This window comes from Ptychodera flava, unplaced genomic scaffold, assembly GCF_041260155.1.
Source record: "Ptychodera flava strain L36383 unplaced genomic scaffold, AS_Pfla_20210202 Scaffold_50__1_contigs__length_938362_pilon, whole genome shotgun sequence".
NCBI lineage: Eukaryota > Metazoa > Hemichordata > Enteropneusta > Ptychoderidae > Ptychodera > Ptychodera flava.
In genome coordinates this window covers 921,085-938,665 of record NW_027248372.1, presented here as the reverse complement: position 1 = coordinate 938,665, position 17,581 = coordinate 921,085, and the positions used below count along the sequence as shown (strand labels likewise).

Here is a 17,581-nt window from a genome sequence, read left to right as displayed (position 1 = left end):
ACTTAATTCCTGAAAAATGATCGCTGTGTCGTGGAATATCTTGGTCCAGTTAGTTTGCGCTGATTTAATGACTGTCGGTTTCAATGTTACACATGTTGCTACAGCAAGTAGAATTGCAACTTCAGTTCGCCTTTTTTGAATCTATCCGCCTTTTGTTGAAAGTTTTGAATTTTGTCTAGGCATGTACAATACACATATCATGCGCATATTATATCCGAGTAATTAAGTAACAAAGAAATCGTCAACATATAAAATAATTCAGCTTCATGCGATATTTCTTATAAAACTGGAAAAGTGAGTTGTGTAAGTAATAAAATCAAACATCTTAAATTAAACTTCACTAGTACTCCAAGTAGTGATTCATTTGTTGTACATCCTATTGGTTTTGTGGTCATATACTCACTTATTTTTTCAGACATGGAAATTCACTTAACCTTTGGTGATTAAAATACAATTAGTCACCTCCTAAATAATCTTTAATTTTAATATATATTTCAATAAAGTAAAAAAGATTAAGTGGCATTTCTTTTTTCACGCAATATCATTGTCTCGATTTAGTTTGTGAAAAAAATTGTTAAATCTAACGTAATGGATGTTTCAGAGGATGTTAATCAAAACAAGCGGGCGAAAAATGTGCAATATTACGTCCACGTATCATTTAAGGTGCTATGGCTCACATCTTAATAAGCTCGGGGAACTCAACTTTTGGAAAGGTTTGTTCAAAGCAACCAAAATTCGCAAATTTGAAACTATATTACATATTGTATAATCTAGACCGCGGAGAAAAAGTGTTCCCACAAGAAAACACTTAGTAGACTTGAATGTGAAAATTCAGTTCAATCTACTATTAACTGCAACCTGAGTCTAGGGTGTCACAAAGGGATGCTACAAATGTAAATACTGGAGTCTATCAGAAAAAGATGTATAATTTGTGAAAGAACAAAATATGTAATAAAGGAATTAAACACGAGAAGCCCTACATCAAGCAGTAGACTTTAGGCCAAACATAAGTCTTTGAAAATGCTGTAGAAAGGATGATGGCTATAAAGTCTAGGGGTATTGTAGCAGCAGAAGCACACTGCCACCGCAGCTGCTATACAGTACCCGACAGAACTAACGCAACAAAAGGCAAGCCTCGGGCAGGCCACAGGCTTGCCCCAGGCAAGCTCAGGCTCACATAGGCTTGCCTGGGTCTGCAACAAAAACCCTTGATTTTACAGAATACACTATCTGAGCTTGTGTTTGATAGCTGGCATACCTGTACCAAAATTACCTTGTCGTGATGGCGACAGCAGCTGGAAAATTTGCCGTAGCTTATGCTTCGTTGTTACAGTATTTGACAGAATATTCGATATCATGGCTAATATGAACACATCATGTAAGACTGAAGACAGCCAGGGGCGTAAACAAGTGACAAGATGGAGTTCAGTTCAGATACAGCGCTGTGATGGAGATACTTGTAGAGTTCAGTAATTTTTCCCCACATAAATGAAAATTGGTCAAGGAAAGAAAATTGGTCATTGGTCTAGCTGTCTTTATTTTGGGGCACACTACTAACGCTAGGATTTTTTCCAGAATCTGAATAACAGAACTATTATTGTTCAGAGTTTTCAACTGACTTTTGACAGCAGGGCGTGACATCTGGCCACATTTTAGGTAACAGAAAAAATTGTGTAGCCTGTCCATTTACCACTCAGGCTTCCGTTAGGAGATGAAGCCATGCAAGTGGTTCTGAAAGTTTATTTTTAATTTACTAAACAACAGACATCAAATCAGGTCCAATAATCATTATCATTCAAGGTAACTAAGAAATTTACCAGGTCCAAGGGATATATCAAAAATGACAAAAGCAATGGGGTAATCTTGAACCACGAAATACTTTTGGTACCACTTGTCCGGAATGGGTACGCGTACCTGCCAGCTAGCTGCCCCCATCAAAATTAACCCAAAGTGACAAATCTAACACAACGTTACAGGAAATTTGATAAATATCTGATAAACATTACGTCGATGCGCAGTTAGTTTGTTCAAGCGTTTGGTTGACAGTTGATGTCTTGATATCGATGATATAATGCGTTGATATGCAGTCAGCAACAGGGTTACATTGTCCACTGGTTCCGTAAAATTAGATATTAAATGTCTAAACCTTCGCCAATTTCAAAATTAAGACTTTCTACAGCTGAGTAGCATACACACGCAGATCTAGATCGCTTAAATTTGATAATTTTCTCTTGAAACATTTCAGAAGCATTCCCTTGTCTTACTTGTTCGGCGTCGATTTTCATGATGAGCGTCCATTTTTGCTCACGTATTTACACACGTGAGCATATGTCGCAGCGATGTCTGTCTGTCTGTGTGTCTGTCTGTCTGTCTGTCTGTGTGTCCGTCTGTGTGTGTTTGTGTCTGTCTGTTGGTTCGATATCTCAAAAACGGCTTATCAGATCAGAATCAAATCAAGTACATATATTCACTTAGCAAATGGCAAGAACTGATTAGTTTTGGGTGGGTGTGGCTTGCATACTTTTTGCTCATTGCATTTTGCCAGGGAAAACGTAGAGGATCATAGAAAGTCAACATAACTATTGGTCGTTGGTCATTTGTAATTAGTAAGTTAACTAACGATGAACGTTAATATGTTTGTTTTATTTAGTGCTATTTACTTTGATCAAGCGGTTCAAAACAGTAGTTTTATTATTAGCTCTATCAGACACATTTCATTTTGTTATCTATCGTTGATATATTTACGGCTGATGTCCAGCAGCATTAAAAACTTATTTCTGACTGGTCTATTTCTTTGTTAGATCAGGTGCGGGCCACGCATATAAAGGTATAAGTACTGGGGCTTAGTACGTTGTTCAAATTGTCACGTTAAAGTTCAGATGTCATGTCACTAATGATTTTGCATTTACGTAAACGTTCGAAAAAAACATTAAAATGACACATGTTTGTTTACAGTAGTATGAAAATTCTGAAGATATACATTATTGGCCAATACGTATAGCTATAGCTAATAGCTGTAGGCTGTTAGCTAAATATAAGCTTGTTGATATTGCTTATCATTGATAATTATGATGTTTAATACAAACTGGTACCATAAAATACTCTTTCCGTGTAAAAACATATACGTAACACCATAGAAATCACCACATTATTCTATGTTTAACCTTGTTCTTTCATTGACCTTGACCTTGGTTTGGAAAGAGCATCAGACAATGTGGTCAAATTCAATACCGCAGAAGCCACATGTAAGCCACATCAAAGACAAGAGTGCACCTTGCTTGAAAATGTCAAAAAGTGCACAACAAAAGAGACACTATTTCTGTGCATAGTCACCTGAAATGTAAACTTTCCATGTTTTGAACTTTGACCTCATTTGGTCGTGTACGCCTGACCTTGACTTTAAGGTCACATCTTGAGTGAAAGTTAGAATGTGTAACATATCCTATTTATGTTATCAATTTTGGTATGAACATTTTCATAAAGCAGGATATTCACTTTTGTATAGATTGTACTTTCTAAATAATTCAGATGTTTGTTTCTATGGCAACGGTTTTCACCCATTACTAAGCTACCAAACTTTTCAGAAAATTCAGAGTTTCAACTTTCAAAAAATATATAAAGTGTGAGATTGCCCTCTGCTTGCCCCAAATAGTACCAATTGACCATAATTGGGGCCTGGCTAATAGAGTACATGTATAACTGAAAACACACTGATGGTTGCCTTGGTAATTACTCACTACAAATAACATCCCTGATACATAACATACTAATTTTCAAAGAGCACACATCTGTGCCTATGTGTGAACAAGTTTTTGAGTTTTCTATCATATTTTATGTTAATGTAGCAGAAAAGTATTTATGAAAAATGCTCTATTTTATCGAAATTCTGAGATGTTATGGGCATGACCTATTGACCTTGACCCAGAATGTTCAAGGTCATGGGGTCAATTGAAAGGCCATGATGTGAGGTACCAGTGTCTGTCTTGAAATCACGTAAATATCTTTTACCGTTCCCTAGAAAATCAGTTTTATGTAAAATTCTTAGCTTTTAAGATTGTAAGTATTGTTGCCATGACAACGACTTTTGAGACAGAAAGCTACTTCTGCGACCTGTCCACCAAAGATTTTCAGAAAGTTCAGATTTTAGGCTTTCAGAAAATGTATGGTGGAATTTGCCCACCCAAATGGTACCATAACCTATCTGGCTCATGGACTACTTGCAATTTTCGACATCCAGCGCGTCCCGTGGGAATCGGCGGTATACTATTATTAGTTAATGGGAAAGTGATATTTATGAATGGCTTGTCTACAACTGGACTGAAATAATGAGACTTGGAAAATGTAGGTCACTTGGACGGAGTCTGTGGACAAACCACAGGCGCTCCTTAGCTGGGTCGTCTGCTAAGTAGATCGATTTTCGGATCGATTTATCGATCCCGTAGTCGATATGCCCGCCACTGCAACCTAAATACTCACAAGGTGTGCAACACAATCACTCAAAAAACACGCCAACAGATTTTTCAACTGGCCGTGCGCTCGCACAAAACATTCAGAATTACACTGTCATGTACCTTGTTAGATCCCAAATTTAACCATCTTTCCGAAAGTCTCGCCGATGAAAGGGTTACTCGCACTGTCTTGAAGAAATCGGCCGTGTTTTGAGGCCAGACGTGGTAAACAACGGTCTGCCACAGTCCACAGAACGATTCTACCATAGATAACGGTAATTTATTCATAGCCGTTGTTACGGTGTGTGTGATTGGTTCAATTATCCAGTCCAATGACGTATTGCGATGACCTACTTACATACCAGGAAGTGGACCAACAAGCAACTGAGGTAAGAACAACTCGACGCTGCTTTCGATTTTCCCGTACAAAGAGGCCGAGTTTTGTTAAATTTTTGGTAAACTTGTTCTCTGCATGAAGTTGATTAGACGGAGACCTCTTCTAGAGACAGTAACGTTACATTATAGCTGTAATTTAGCGTAATTGTTGAGGTTCCATAATGGCGCGCTCAGCGCACATGGCATACGTTGTAAATATTGTAGAATGCATGGTCATGCACGGTGTACATAATGTTTCTGACTCAACGACTTTATTTTTTGTATAAATTTGTGAATTTTGTGAATGATAATTTCGTTTGTTATAACTAACATAGTTTACAAGTGTTTTCAAGAACACATGCTTCACAGTTTGTATTAAACGAATGTTGTTATTTTGTATTCATTGATAATAGTCTGTTCTGTGATCATGTTATTGATAAATAAAGTTCTTTTCATACCACATGTTAAGGTAGATTGCGCCTTGAGAACAAACAAGTCTGTGTATACATGGCCATACTCTGAATTTTCTGTTTCGTGAGTCAACTCAATTTAAATACGGTGAGATATTTTGTCACCAATACCGAGTCTCCAGTCACTGGTTTAGTGTTAATGTCTCATTAATGGCAATGAATGTGTACTAGCTGTTGTAGACCTAGGTATTCCGTCACAATAATCAAAGTTTATGAGTCTGCTGACATAACCGTACTTTGAAATGAAATTAACTCTGAGGGAAATCCTACTGTGTGTATCAACTCTGATTTGCAAATCTTATCGTTTTCAAGCTGCCAACTACATTAACAGAAAATGTTTTTACAAGTGAAGATGTTCTCATTTGTAGTTCTTTATTTTAAAACTAACAACAGTTTCCTATCCAATAGTTCTAAAAACAGCAGCTGCTCTGTTTTAGGAGTCTGTGATGAATATCAAAACATCAAATTTCATGTTATTATGAGGCTTGAAAAAGAGTGTAACAATGGTATGGAATTATTATTTGCACTAGAAATTTAAAGTGGCAGACAATGTCTATATTCATTTGTCAATGTGCATGCAGCTGCTTTTTACAGCTGTTGGAATGGAAACAAAATGTTGTGCTTTTGAGCCTGACTTCTGGTGACCTACACTGTCACCCAGATGTTTTCTTTCTAAAGGCTGGTTCAAACGATGAAGCAAGTCCTGTTGACTGGAAGATTTAGACATAGCTCTTTATTAATAACAAGTATGACACTGTGAACATCATATGTTGAGCAGCATATTCACCCTTTACATTGGAAGTTTGTTAAACGTTTACCCATTTGTCAGTCTGTTAATTTGTTCTTGCAAATGAAGGTAAATTACCTGATTGTATGTTACTTGTACTTTTTGTTTTTGAAATAATTCCAGTCAACATGGATTTTCTTTAAATTGACAAGTTCTTGATAATGCAAGAGTTTAGCTCAATACCATGGATTAATTCACCTTCAACTTCAAAATAGAGGAAAAGTGAAATGATATTTAATGTTTATTTTGATGGAAAATAAAAGTAATTTCTGAAGAAATGAGATTATTTTGTGAATACAAACTAAAATATGTCTTTAAGGCTTACACACCCATGCATTGATTATAGAGAGAGCATAACAGGAATGAATGTGATTTATTCCATGGTATCATATTTTATGTGCTGGCTTGCCTCAGTGTCACTGGTATTGAGGCGTTGTTTTTATTTGTGGTGTACATGTATTGTCAATTATTGTATTTCATGTGATTTGTAATTGTCATATTCAAGCTTCTGAAATTTTAAAACAAGCCATCAAAGACAAAACACAGCACTTTAAAGATGAACAAAGAACAGCAGGAAGCAATAAGCATTGCCCTTGGAGGTCACAGTTTTCTGTTGAGTGGCCAAGCTGGCACAGGAAAAACCACATTGGTGAAGAAAATAATAAAACTTCTTAACCAGAAAAGAAAACATGTCAGTGTGACCAGTACAACAGGAATTAGTAGTGTACAGTATGTAAAAGAAGGAGGTATGACAATTCATTCTTGGTCTGGACTTGGAAGCGGGAACTACACGAGGCAACATTTACTTCTTCAAATACAACGTGACCCTCAACACAAAATGTGTAAGAAAGAATAAAAGCCTGTCAGGTTCTTATCATTGATGAAGTGTCAATGCTCAGTAAGAAGACCTTCAATGGTTTGGAGTACATCCTGAGAAAGGTCAGAGACAATGACACAGCATTTGGTGGTATTCAAGTCATTTCTGTGGGTGATTTCCATCAATTACCACCTGTGCCAGATGAATGGGTTGGTGATAGTGGCCAGTATGCATTTCAGAGTGACAAGTGGACTGCTTGTTTTCCACATACAGTCATCTTAGAAGATGTCATACGTCAAGAAAATCCACAACTTATCCGAGCTATCCGTGAAGCAACCAAAGGACCACTATCAGAAGATACAAGAACATTGCTATGTGGATTGAGCAGGCCTCTCAAAACAAATTCAAAACCTGTTCGCATATTTGGAACCAATTACGAAGTTGACATGTACAATGCAAGGTGCCTAGCAGCATTAGAGGGGCAGCCAAAAGAGTATGAAGCCGAAGAATGGAGATAAAATGATATTGAAACACTTTGCAGCACCAAAGTCTCTCGTGTTGAAAGTTGGGGCACCAGTAAGTTTGCTAAGAAATATATCAAAGGAACTGGTGAATGGACTTATTGGAAGAGTAGTGGAAATGGCAAAGGATCAAGTCGTGGTGCATTTCACACAAATAAATAAGACCGTGAAAATAAAACACCTTCTATTCACAAAGGTAAATCCCACAACAACAGAAATCAATTCCCCTTCGGCTTGCATATGGTATTACAGTCCACAGGGCACAAGGGTTGACTTTGAATGAAGTTGAAATAGACTGCAGCCATATATACCATCCAGGACAGGTAGCCGTTGCCATTGGAAGAGCCACTCACATTGAAGGGCTTCGTATTCTCAACTTCAAAGCAGCATGTTGTACTCCAGCACCAAAGGCTGTCAGAGATTTCTATGCACAAATTAAATCATCCACATTGCTTCAAGATGGATCATGCTGCATAACAACTATCACATCAGAGGATAATGACCCTCCAACACAAAAGGCTACAGCTACAGCACCTCTGTGTGATGCAGTGAAATTCAGTGAAAGTGAACTCCAATACATTGATGCAATCATCCACGGCTTTGAAGGACATACTACTGAAGGTACTCCATCATTTTTGGTTTCCAAAGACATATTGGCAGCAATGTCGGTAACAAATCCTGTTACAAAACAGCAAGAAAACCGGGTTGCTCTCTTAAAGTCCCTGGAAAAGAAGCAGGACAAATTGAATACCTTTATTGGCACAGTTGGCACCAAACTACTCATGATTGCAAACCAGCATCTTCAAAGTGAAACCACCAAAGTTGAGGGAAGCCATACTCGAACATTTTATATTGCCTGCAAGAATTATATCTGTGGAGTAGAATTCATGGCATCATGCAGCAACTTATTTGATATGCAGCCATCAGAAGACCAGTTTGGGCTTGCTACAGACATGGCTACTGAAATTCAAAGTCTGGTATTGCAGCACACTACTGACCAGGTAATACTTCAGACACAGTCTAGCTCTGAACAACATTTGCATGCACGTGTCGGTTTATCTGAAGATTCTAAAGGAAAGGTACGCTACATCGCAGGGATGTGTATTGCAAAAACTAAATACAAGTATAAAAATCTAGTCAGAACTCACATGTACAACAAACCTCATGAAGCACAATATTACCATCAACATGTGGATGCCCTTGAACATCTGGAAGACAGTTATTTATCCTTGTCAGAAACCTCACCACATATCAAATCATTACAAGCAATACAGAGAAAGCAGAATGTAAGAAGTAGCCTATGCCACGTTAGAGATGACACGTTCAAGTTTTTCGTTGAACTCGAGGAAAAAAGAGTCCAACGAGAAACTGTCTTAAAAAGGACGGGTGTTGAAGCAAGTACCCTACAGCAAATAGAAGACGCCATGCTAGCTGACAGAGACTTGTTCCAAACTTGGACCGAATTGTTCAAGAAATTAACCGCCACTTCTGAGATGCCTGATGATGAAGACAGTAGCTCACATATAAATGTTTGCAGGGCCATACTAGATGAAGTATGTAATGGTGTTGAAGTTGTGTACAACTTGTACAGTGCGGTAGTCTCTAGGTATATTAATGTAACAAACAGTCAACTTCGCAAGGACCTGTTAATGGATCTCAACAGAAAGAAGACAATTGCACACCGAAAAGCTGTACTTGAATCAAAAAAGAAGAGGAGTGATAAGAACCAATTTAACATGGCTATGCTCCAAGGAGATCAGTCCCAGAATAAATGTTCTTCCCATTATAAATTAAAGTCAATACTCATTAATGATAAGACTTTCCTAGAACACAGTAATTTTACCAAAAATGACCTTAAACTACTGTGTCAAGCCTATGGGGTTCAGTATACCAGTAGAACAACAAAGCAAGGATTGTCTAATGCACTGGCAGCCATGATATGTGATGTGAATGAGATGGCAAACTCTGCAGTATTTGATGTGGGAACATCATCACAATCCAGTAAAACTACTTCAATAGAAAGCGCACAAAGAGGGAAAAGGCAACTATCAACAGCCAGTAAAGACTTCCCCGAACAATCCCGGTCTGAAACATCACAGAAAAGACATAAAAAGAAAGCAAAGGAGGATCCACCTGAACAAGAGGAGTTGTGTGCTGGTTGTGGAACTGCAGGTGAAGAAGAGGATCAGTGGCTGTGTTGTGACAAGTGTAATCTTTGGTATCACAGAGAATGTTCAGGTCTCATTTTACCTATGCAGTGGGAAGCTGTCACATCTCCAGGAGTAGAATGGATTTGCTCTGAGTGTGGAGACCTCTGATACCAATATACTTTTTTATTTCATACATGGTAAGAACAGAGGAGGCAGATGAGAGGTCAGATGAAGTATACATGCATGCATGCATGACTGTTTTTAATTTTTCAAAAATTGATTATTTGTGCAAAAAATATGTTAGCATTTTAAAAGTAACGCCTGCAACATGTTCCATCATAAAAAATGTGATGTTTTATTATTTTAACAAGATACAAAGATTTAAACACTTGCTTCAAGAATCTTTCTGAACACGTGTTAAGATGACAATTTGAAATCGTTACGCTATTCACAGGTGGCAAATTCTACCATTAAAGTGAAGTAAAAACTCAAAATAATGATGTGTCACTGACCCTAACGTTTCCATGTTGAAATTACATTGTTTGCTTTTTAGCAATGAAGCACACCCAGGGACGATACACCTTGAGAATTTGACCAGTTCACTTCATATATGCACAAGTGATAGCAAATGCATATATGAAGTGAACTGGTGAAATCCAGCTGTATACTGTCACTGGGTGTGATTATCGCTATTATGTCATAACATATTGACACGCATTACTTTCGATTGCACTCATGCCTATCAATTTGAGTTTTAATTCAGACAAAGAATGTCAACAATATCATTGAATCTGTTACTTTTTCTGCTTTGAGGTGATAAGTAACATTTATGACAACAGCGTACAAGGAAAGGAGCTCAGGTACTCATTATACAGGGCAAAAAACCATGTTCAATTTACAGTCGCTATCAGTTTATGGTACATTAGGGGCTGGTAGTTTTAACTTATGTTAATTCCTTGTCAGTATTTTTGTGGTATTTGTCCATTGCATGTTCTTGACTTACTGTCCCTAAAGTATACATGTATGTTGAAATTCTTTCTATTGACTTTCTCAACACAACCTCAGTGTGTGTAAAATTCAGTGCAAATGTTTACAGTCAAAGTCTAGTTCATACTAGAATTCACTTGTCAACACTATCAATGCAGTCTGCCATGGCTGAGTAACGTGTATATCAACATGCTTTAGGGAGTACAACAAGAAAGTGTCATTGACAACTTGAATAAAAAAGAGAAAAAACAACAAATAAAAACCACTAGCCCTTAATCAGCAGTCAGCATTTAACAATACTTTAAATTATCATTTTTCTTGACAGGACGCAGTGGTCTACACAATGATATTGCAGGTGGAGTTGCACACTTTCCAGTGTTGGACTTCTTTGAAGTCGTACTTTGACCAAGAATGATGCTGTTCATAGTGTAGCAGTATTGAAGGTATGTTGGATTTGTTGTTGGTCCATTAAACTTCGCTCGTTGCTGACAGAATATGTTCTCTACAATGTCTGTGTTCAGCCTTGATGGTACAATATATCCTCCACCCTTGGAAAACTTATTCTGACACAACTCTCTGAATCCCATGAGGAGCGATACTGTATCATCTCTTGTTTCAATGCTCATCAACGCACGCTTTTTTGTGTTGGTGTCTTTTGTGTCATCGCTTAGAATAGTGTCTTCCCATTTGAGAAACCATTTCAGTGCTGCTTCATTTCCCATCAGACGTATGTCATTCATATCAGCAATTGGCCTGCTGTCTCTGAAGGTCTTGATCAATCCACTAGTATGCCTTAACAATTCAATCGTGGCATCTAGGTGTGAACCATCGGTAAGGTAACTTTGGTATGCCTGGGAAAGGAATTGTTGTAATACAAAGTTATTATATCGGTTTCATTGATAAGATGCAACTGTATTTCAAGTAAAGTTTTTCAGCTAAGCTTTGCAATACTATAACACCCTGTGACAGTTGAGCATAAATGTGGTAAACTTACCTGAAACAGTGTAAGCATATCCTCATTTAGCACTTCCTCAGCCAGTTTATTCCTCATCTTCTGCTGTTGATCAGGAAATATGTGGGCATCACTTAGTTTGTAGTGAATTCTGCAAGTATTTGCTGTTCTATCCCATTGATAGGCACTGATCCAATACTCCCAACATATGTGATTTCCATTGTACTCCAGGAGACGTTTGTCAAACTGTCTTGTACCACTCTTCAGTATATTGTTTCTAATCTTCTTGAATAGGTGCTGTACATCAAAATATCCACAAAATTAGCATACATGTACATCTATTCGCTTGCATAGCAAAGTACTACCCATATCTACTTATCTAACAATAATCATAGTTTGCCATGGGATACACTACATCGTTATTGCTCAAAAATGATTTTCTCTATGCTTAATATGATATGCAAGGGTAAAATATTTCACTTTGTTTCATGTGTAAACATCATTTCATTTGCTTTTTGAATTGTCTTCAGGCTGAGCATCAAATGGATTATCAGACATCACACCATGGAAAGTCCAGTCAGGTAAGCTGAGTCAAATACTTACTGATGGATCCATAATGAAGGACACTTTGTGATTGTAGTTTGTCAGACTGGTTGTGGTAAACCTTTCCTCTCTGCACTTTACTTTGCCACTCTCATCTGTGAAATTCATCTTCAGGAAAGCCCTATTATTGCTAGACCCATCCATACTTGTATACCCAACCTGAAAAAATGAAAGGAGTTTTTGTCTATGACTTGCTTTTCTTCAAATTGTCTTCTTTTCTTACTAGTTTATTCAAACACATAGTGCTTTGTTAGCTTGCAGATTCTGTAATGTGCACTGTACCAAAGTTTTGAAGGTGTAAAATTATCTGCTATGACACTCTGACAGTTTGCATGGATCATATTTTTTAATGTAATCACTTTTAAAACTCACAAAAGCAATGTCATGTCAGCTGGGAAATTTGTGAAATTATACAGTGTATTTTAAAGATGAGCAGGAAGAAAAAGTTTATGTCAGAATGCGTTGTCGCTCAGTATTTTTCCATGTGATCTCAGGAGCCCACTTTTGTAAAACGACCATACCGACAGCCATCAGTCATTTCTGGCAACCTAAATTGTTGTAAGATGTAAATAATCAGGTATTTGCAGCTTGTTGTAAACTGTGACACCTTAAATAAATTATTGCCATCAAGTCACACCTGGATATCAACTATATAAGATGAATTTTATTTACCCTGAATCCCCATTGATGCAAGACAGATACTGCTTTCCAGAATAGAATGAATATTTCCGTACTGTTCGCTTCAGTTGTAGGAAAATGACAAAATGGAAATCTGAACCCATTGTCAGCAAGATAGACAAGTTGTAGTACATGTGTTGCCAATTTCCTCTTGTCATTCCCTGTAACAAAGTAATAAAGTAAACACTGACAATTTACTTACACACAATATCAAAGCATCTTTGCTAGCAAGTATTGAGTGTATTTGATGTCTGCACTGAAAAGAGACTATACAGAACAGACTCAACACTGTAGCTATCAAAGGTAGTGTATTCTTTGGGAAAGAACTGTACTTCAGAATGGCTTCCTAAAAGTGGTTACTGCAGGAAAAGTCATATAATAACTTACAGTATCATCAAAATTGGATAATTGCAAACAATTTTAACAAATTTTTATCTACAAGATATGAAAAAAATACTGAAAAAAGATTTAATTTTGAAAGGTATTCAGAATGTAAAACTTTCTATCATAACAGTAATATTATGTAGTAATTTGGAAAGGTATTTTATAGTAAGAAATTATGCATGTAGATGAGTAAACATACCTCTTAGAAGTTTAGTGATGCATTCACTCTCTTGCCCCATATCCACAAATCCTACCAGTTGAGTTTTTCCACCTTGTTTGCTTATCTGCAAGTCTGCCTGAATGATTCAGAAATGAAAAAGTAACATAAGTGTTAAGTATTAAAATATTTTGGCAACAATGTCATAAAATAATGTAACATTTGATTGCATGGTAAGTAATACAATAAATGCTGTACCTGTATTGACATCTCATCAAACATAATGCCACCATCCCATCCATCATCAGACATTCCACGCTTTTCAGCTTCCTTTCTCATCCAGTGAAGAACATCTTCATTGAATCCTGGTTTTTGTTGTACATTATTTTTATAGTAGGATAGAAGTCTGCCAGAAGGGAGAAGAAGGAAGCCACTCTCTCTCAGATCATGGTAGGCTTGTGGACTCCTTCCCCATAGTGAAAGACAGAGTTTTATGATGCTATTGATAAAGGTAAAAAAGGGGTTATTAAATTATGTATGCATAATTGTTTTTAATATTAAAGAGCCAGAAGCTGTAATTATCAATGCCTTCTTGTATTTTTTTTGCTGTTTATGTCAAATAACTTTCTTGTTCTGTTTTTGCTAGGCAATGAGACACCAACACAACACAGCATATATTTTATATGCATGAAATGCACTGTCATTGTTTATATTTTTGTTGCAGTCTATTCTGGAATGATCCACTCATCAACTATGATAAAGCTGGACTGTGTATCTTGATATTTAGTAAAATAAGAAAGTATAGTTTTGCAATAAAGTGAAAAAATTAAAGTCACCACTACTGGCCCATTAAACCTTTACATTGATACCAACAACAAGCTCACATGGTCACACCAGTTACACCAATGTGACTGAATTTTTGTTCATTTGGTTCAGCACATACTTGTGAAATGTGTATGCACAAATTTCAGCTCTTGTTATCAAAATGCAATTTTACCTATGATGCCACCGCCGTCTCCTTGGATTGGGTGCCTTCATAGCTTCAGCTTGAGATTGGAGTAGGAGTTTGAACTTGGCATCAGTTTTCTCACCCAGTTTATGCAATTTAGTCTCTAGGGTTTTCCACATCATTTCCAAATCTTGATCGTCTTCTTCCTCTAGTTGTATGAATGCATTTTCATTTTCTTCATCAACTTCAGTGTCTAAAACTTCAGCCAGTCTCTTCAAATTCTGTGCATTGTCCTGGCACTTCAGGCAAATTGATGTCAGGCTTGTATATGATACTACTCCAGCACAAAGTAGACTTCTGAATCTCTCGTTTGTTTCATTACCACCGAATTTACCCCAACTTTCTTTTCTTACTTTCTTTAGGTCTACCTTTTGAAAGGATGAGTTGCATTCAAAGCCTTTGCATACCCTAAGGTTACCTATCAGATCAAAGGCAGTTGATACTGAAACTGTGTTGAAATCAAGGTACGTTGAAAGTCCCAATGCTTGCAGGTCTATTTCCTTTCCGGATACAGAAACTGACAATTGCCCATTAAAGTTTACAGTCACTTCTTTCATTACTTTGTGACCATTGCATAAATCACCAGTAAATGTGACGAACGTCACCTGGCTGCTATTCGAGCTAACTACTCTAAATTGTTGTGGAGCAGTATTCAGTAGCACTGTCATTGGGGATCCATAGAATGAATGTGTGACATTGTTGTCATTTTTCTTCTTTTGCAGCCCCTTGTACACCTTTATGGATGAACCTTCAATATTTTTTGATGTTGGCTTCACATCGGTGAATATGACAGGAACAAGTCTTCCTATCTTTTGGACACTAACAGACTTGCCTGTAACCTGATGATAATGAACTGCTATTTTTCTTGCTGTGAGAAGATCACCCCAACCATTGGTAAATTCGTACGACTGCTTCATCCTGCACAGGAACAACAATGCATTAATTTATGCTGAATCAATTACTTTATCTTTTTCTTCAAGAGGTCAAACCAAGTGTTTTTGCATTTTTTCACAATAGTCATAACTCATGTAAGTTATCTTCAATACATTGTGTTACAAATCACTTGATGTAAAATACATGTTCTCCATGCACTTTTTTAATAATCCCTGCCAAGACATTTTTAGTGTTTTGAAGTAAATCACGATACCATTAATTTTTTCAACAGAATGTGCCACCTCCTTCAAAATGTCTTGTATTATAATTTTTTTAACTAAGTGATGCTTAAAATGAACCCCATATTTTACAAATAAAGTTGTCAAGGAATTTGTAGCATGTAAATAAACGCCTCTCTGAGTCTAGTTGTATCTTGTCTCCATGTGTTTGTGTATCTGTCAGTATGCTGTGTATCTATCTGTGTGTGTATGCAGGTGAGTGTGATTCAATGTGTCCTCTATGAGGCACCACGACGCAAAAAATTCTCTGTGACCCAAGAAAATTTTCAGTTGAATAGGAAATTAAACATGGTGACTCAAGAAAAATTAGCAAATTTTCAATCGGACTCAAAAGTTTTCTGCAATCTTGTTAGTTAGAGGGCACACTGGTGTGATTGAATGAGCCTGTACATGTTCATTAAAGTCAGACTGCTGTTCAAGTTTTGTTATAATTCCCATAACCAATATTTCTGGGGAAAATATATATATATATATATATATATATATATATATATATATATATATATATATATATATATATATATATATTGCTAGATGCATAAAGCTTCAGACAACTAGTATAATTTAGCACTTGCTTACACATAGAAAACAGCAGCAAATATTTTACCATCGGTTTTCCATCTTTCAAATTTCTGGAAATATGTAAGTTACAGGGGAATTGAAACTGACATTTGACAGAATGTTCTAAATCTGATGTCCAGTATTTGTGTTATATATGTATGTGGAATGTCAAATATTTTTTGATTCCCTACAAATATTACCCTTAGGGGACCGTTCAGTTTTTACGGCCGGGGGGGGGGGGGGGGGGGGCCGGGAGAATCTGGTCGCCGGTGTTCAAAAAAAATGAGACCCCCCTGCATTTTTCGCGAAAAAATGATGACCCCCCCTTTGTCAGACGAAAAATTTGATGACCCCCCCCCCCCCCCCCCCCCCCCCCCCCCCCCCCCCCCCCCCCCCCCCCCCCCCCCCCCCCCCCCCCCCCCCCCCCCCCCCCCCGCTGAAAAATAACCAAAACCCATATGTCAAATTTACCCGCACGGTTTGGATTTGAACTCCGGTACGCGGCGCACTTTATTCGTGTAGCAGAGATGCCAGTGTACAAACTTCTCAGCCACATCCATGCAAACGTCTGTTAATTAGGACGACTGTAGGGCAATTTTTAACTTCATTTCCATAGACAACTTATGTCCATGGACATTGTATAAAGTAAACTTTATTGGAGTGGTTCGCCAAAGGCAGCCCTCTGGTTAAGAGGGTCATGGGCCATTACGTAAAGTCAACTTTATTCTAGTGGGCAACCAAAGGTGGCCCACTGGTAAAAAGAGGGTCGATCATGGCCATTGCATGAAGTAAACTTTACTGAACAGGGCCGCTGAAGGCGTCCGGCCGTTAAGATGGTCATGGGGTATTACAATAAAGTCAATTTATTGTAGTGGGCCGCCGCAGGCGGCCCGCCGGTAAAGAGGGTCGATCATGGCCATTGCATGAAGTAAACCTAATTGGAGTGGGCCGCCAAAGGCGTCTGCCGTTAAGAGGTCATGGGTAATACATAAAGTATATTATTGTATTGGGCCGCCGAAGGCGGCCCGCCGGTAAAGAGGGTCAATCATGGCCATGGCATAAAGTGGACTTTATTGTAGGTATTATGTTTTTGAAAATGTGGTGACCCCCCCCTTTCCTACCAGTGAAAAAGTGATGACCCCCCCTTCTTGGATTCCAAAATTATGATGACCCCCCCCCCTGGATTTGCCGGGGCCCCCCCCCCCGGCCGTAAAAACTGAACGTTACCCTTGTGGCATATGAAAGAGAAACTGAAGAATAACTTTCAAAATAGAAAAATAACTGCATAAATACCAAGATAAAAGACCAGCTTCCCCTGTAATTCCGTGTTCCTTGTCCATCTTGAAGTCTATTCAGCTCTAGAAACTCACATACTTGAATTTTATGCCGTTGAACCGATTATCCAATGGGAATCTCCGTTAGAAAGCAAATTGACTCTCTCGATTTGGTTGATGGAGGCGGTGGCCATATTAGGCGATTAACCAATCAGCAGCCAAAGATTTGAATAAAT

The 17,581-nt window shown here is 37.8% G+C and overlaps 1 protein-coding gene across 4 annotated transcripts; it reads left to right on the top strand.

Annotated features, from left to right (window-relative positions):
• Positions 1-4,364: 4,364 nt before the first annotated feature.
• LOC139128360 (uncharacterized) lies at positions 4,365-15,636 on the top strand. Of its 4 annotated transcripts, none has more exons than XR_011551269.1 (6): positions 4,365-4,837; positions 10,881-10,998; positions 12,038-12,088; positions 13,724-13,840; positions 14,701-14,802; positions 15,061-15,636. XR_011551269.1 is itself a non-coding variant. In XM_070694148.1 (6 exons), the coding sequence occupies exon 1, from the start codon at positions 8,081-8,083 to the stop codon at positions 9,734-9,736; it is 1,656 nt and encodes a 551-aa protein (XP_070550249.1). In that variant the 5' UTR covers positions 6,187-8,080; the 3' UTR covers positions 9,737-9,765; positions 10,881-10,998; positions 12,038-12,088; positions 13,724-13,840; positions 14,701-14,802; positions 15,061-15,636. The 4 variants fall into 4 exon arrangements, 3 of the variants coding, with proteins under 3 accessions (XP_070550249.1, XP_070550248.1, XP_070550251.1); XM_070694148.1 differs by lacking the exon at positions 4,365-4,837 and adding an exon at positions 6,187-9,765; XM_070694147.1 differs by lacking the exon at positions 4,365-4,837 and having other exon boundaries at positions 6,187-10,998.
• Positions 15,637-17,581: the final 1,945 nt, after the last annotated feature.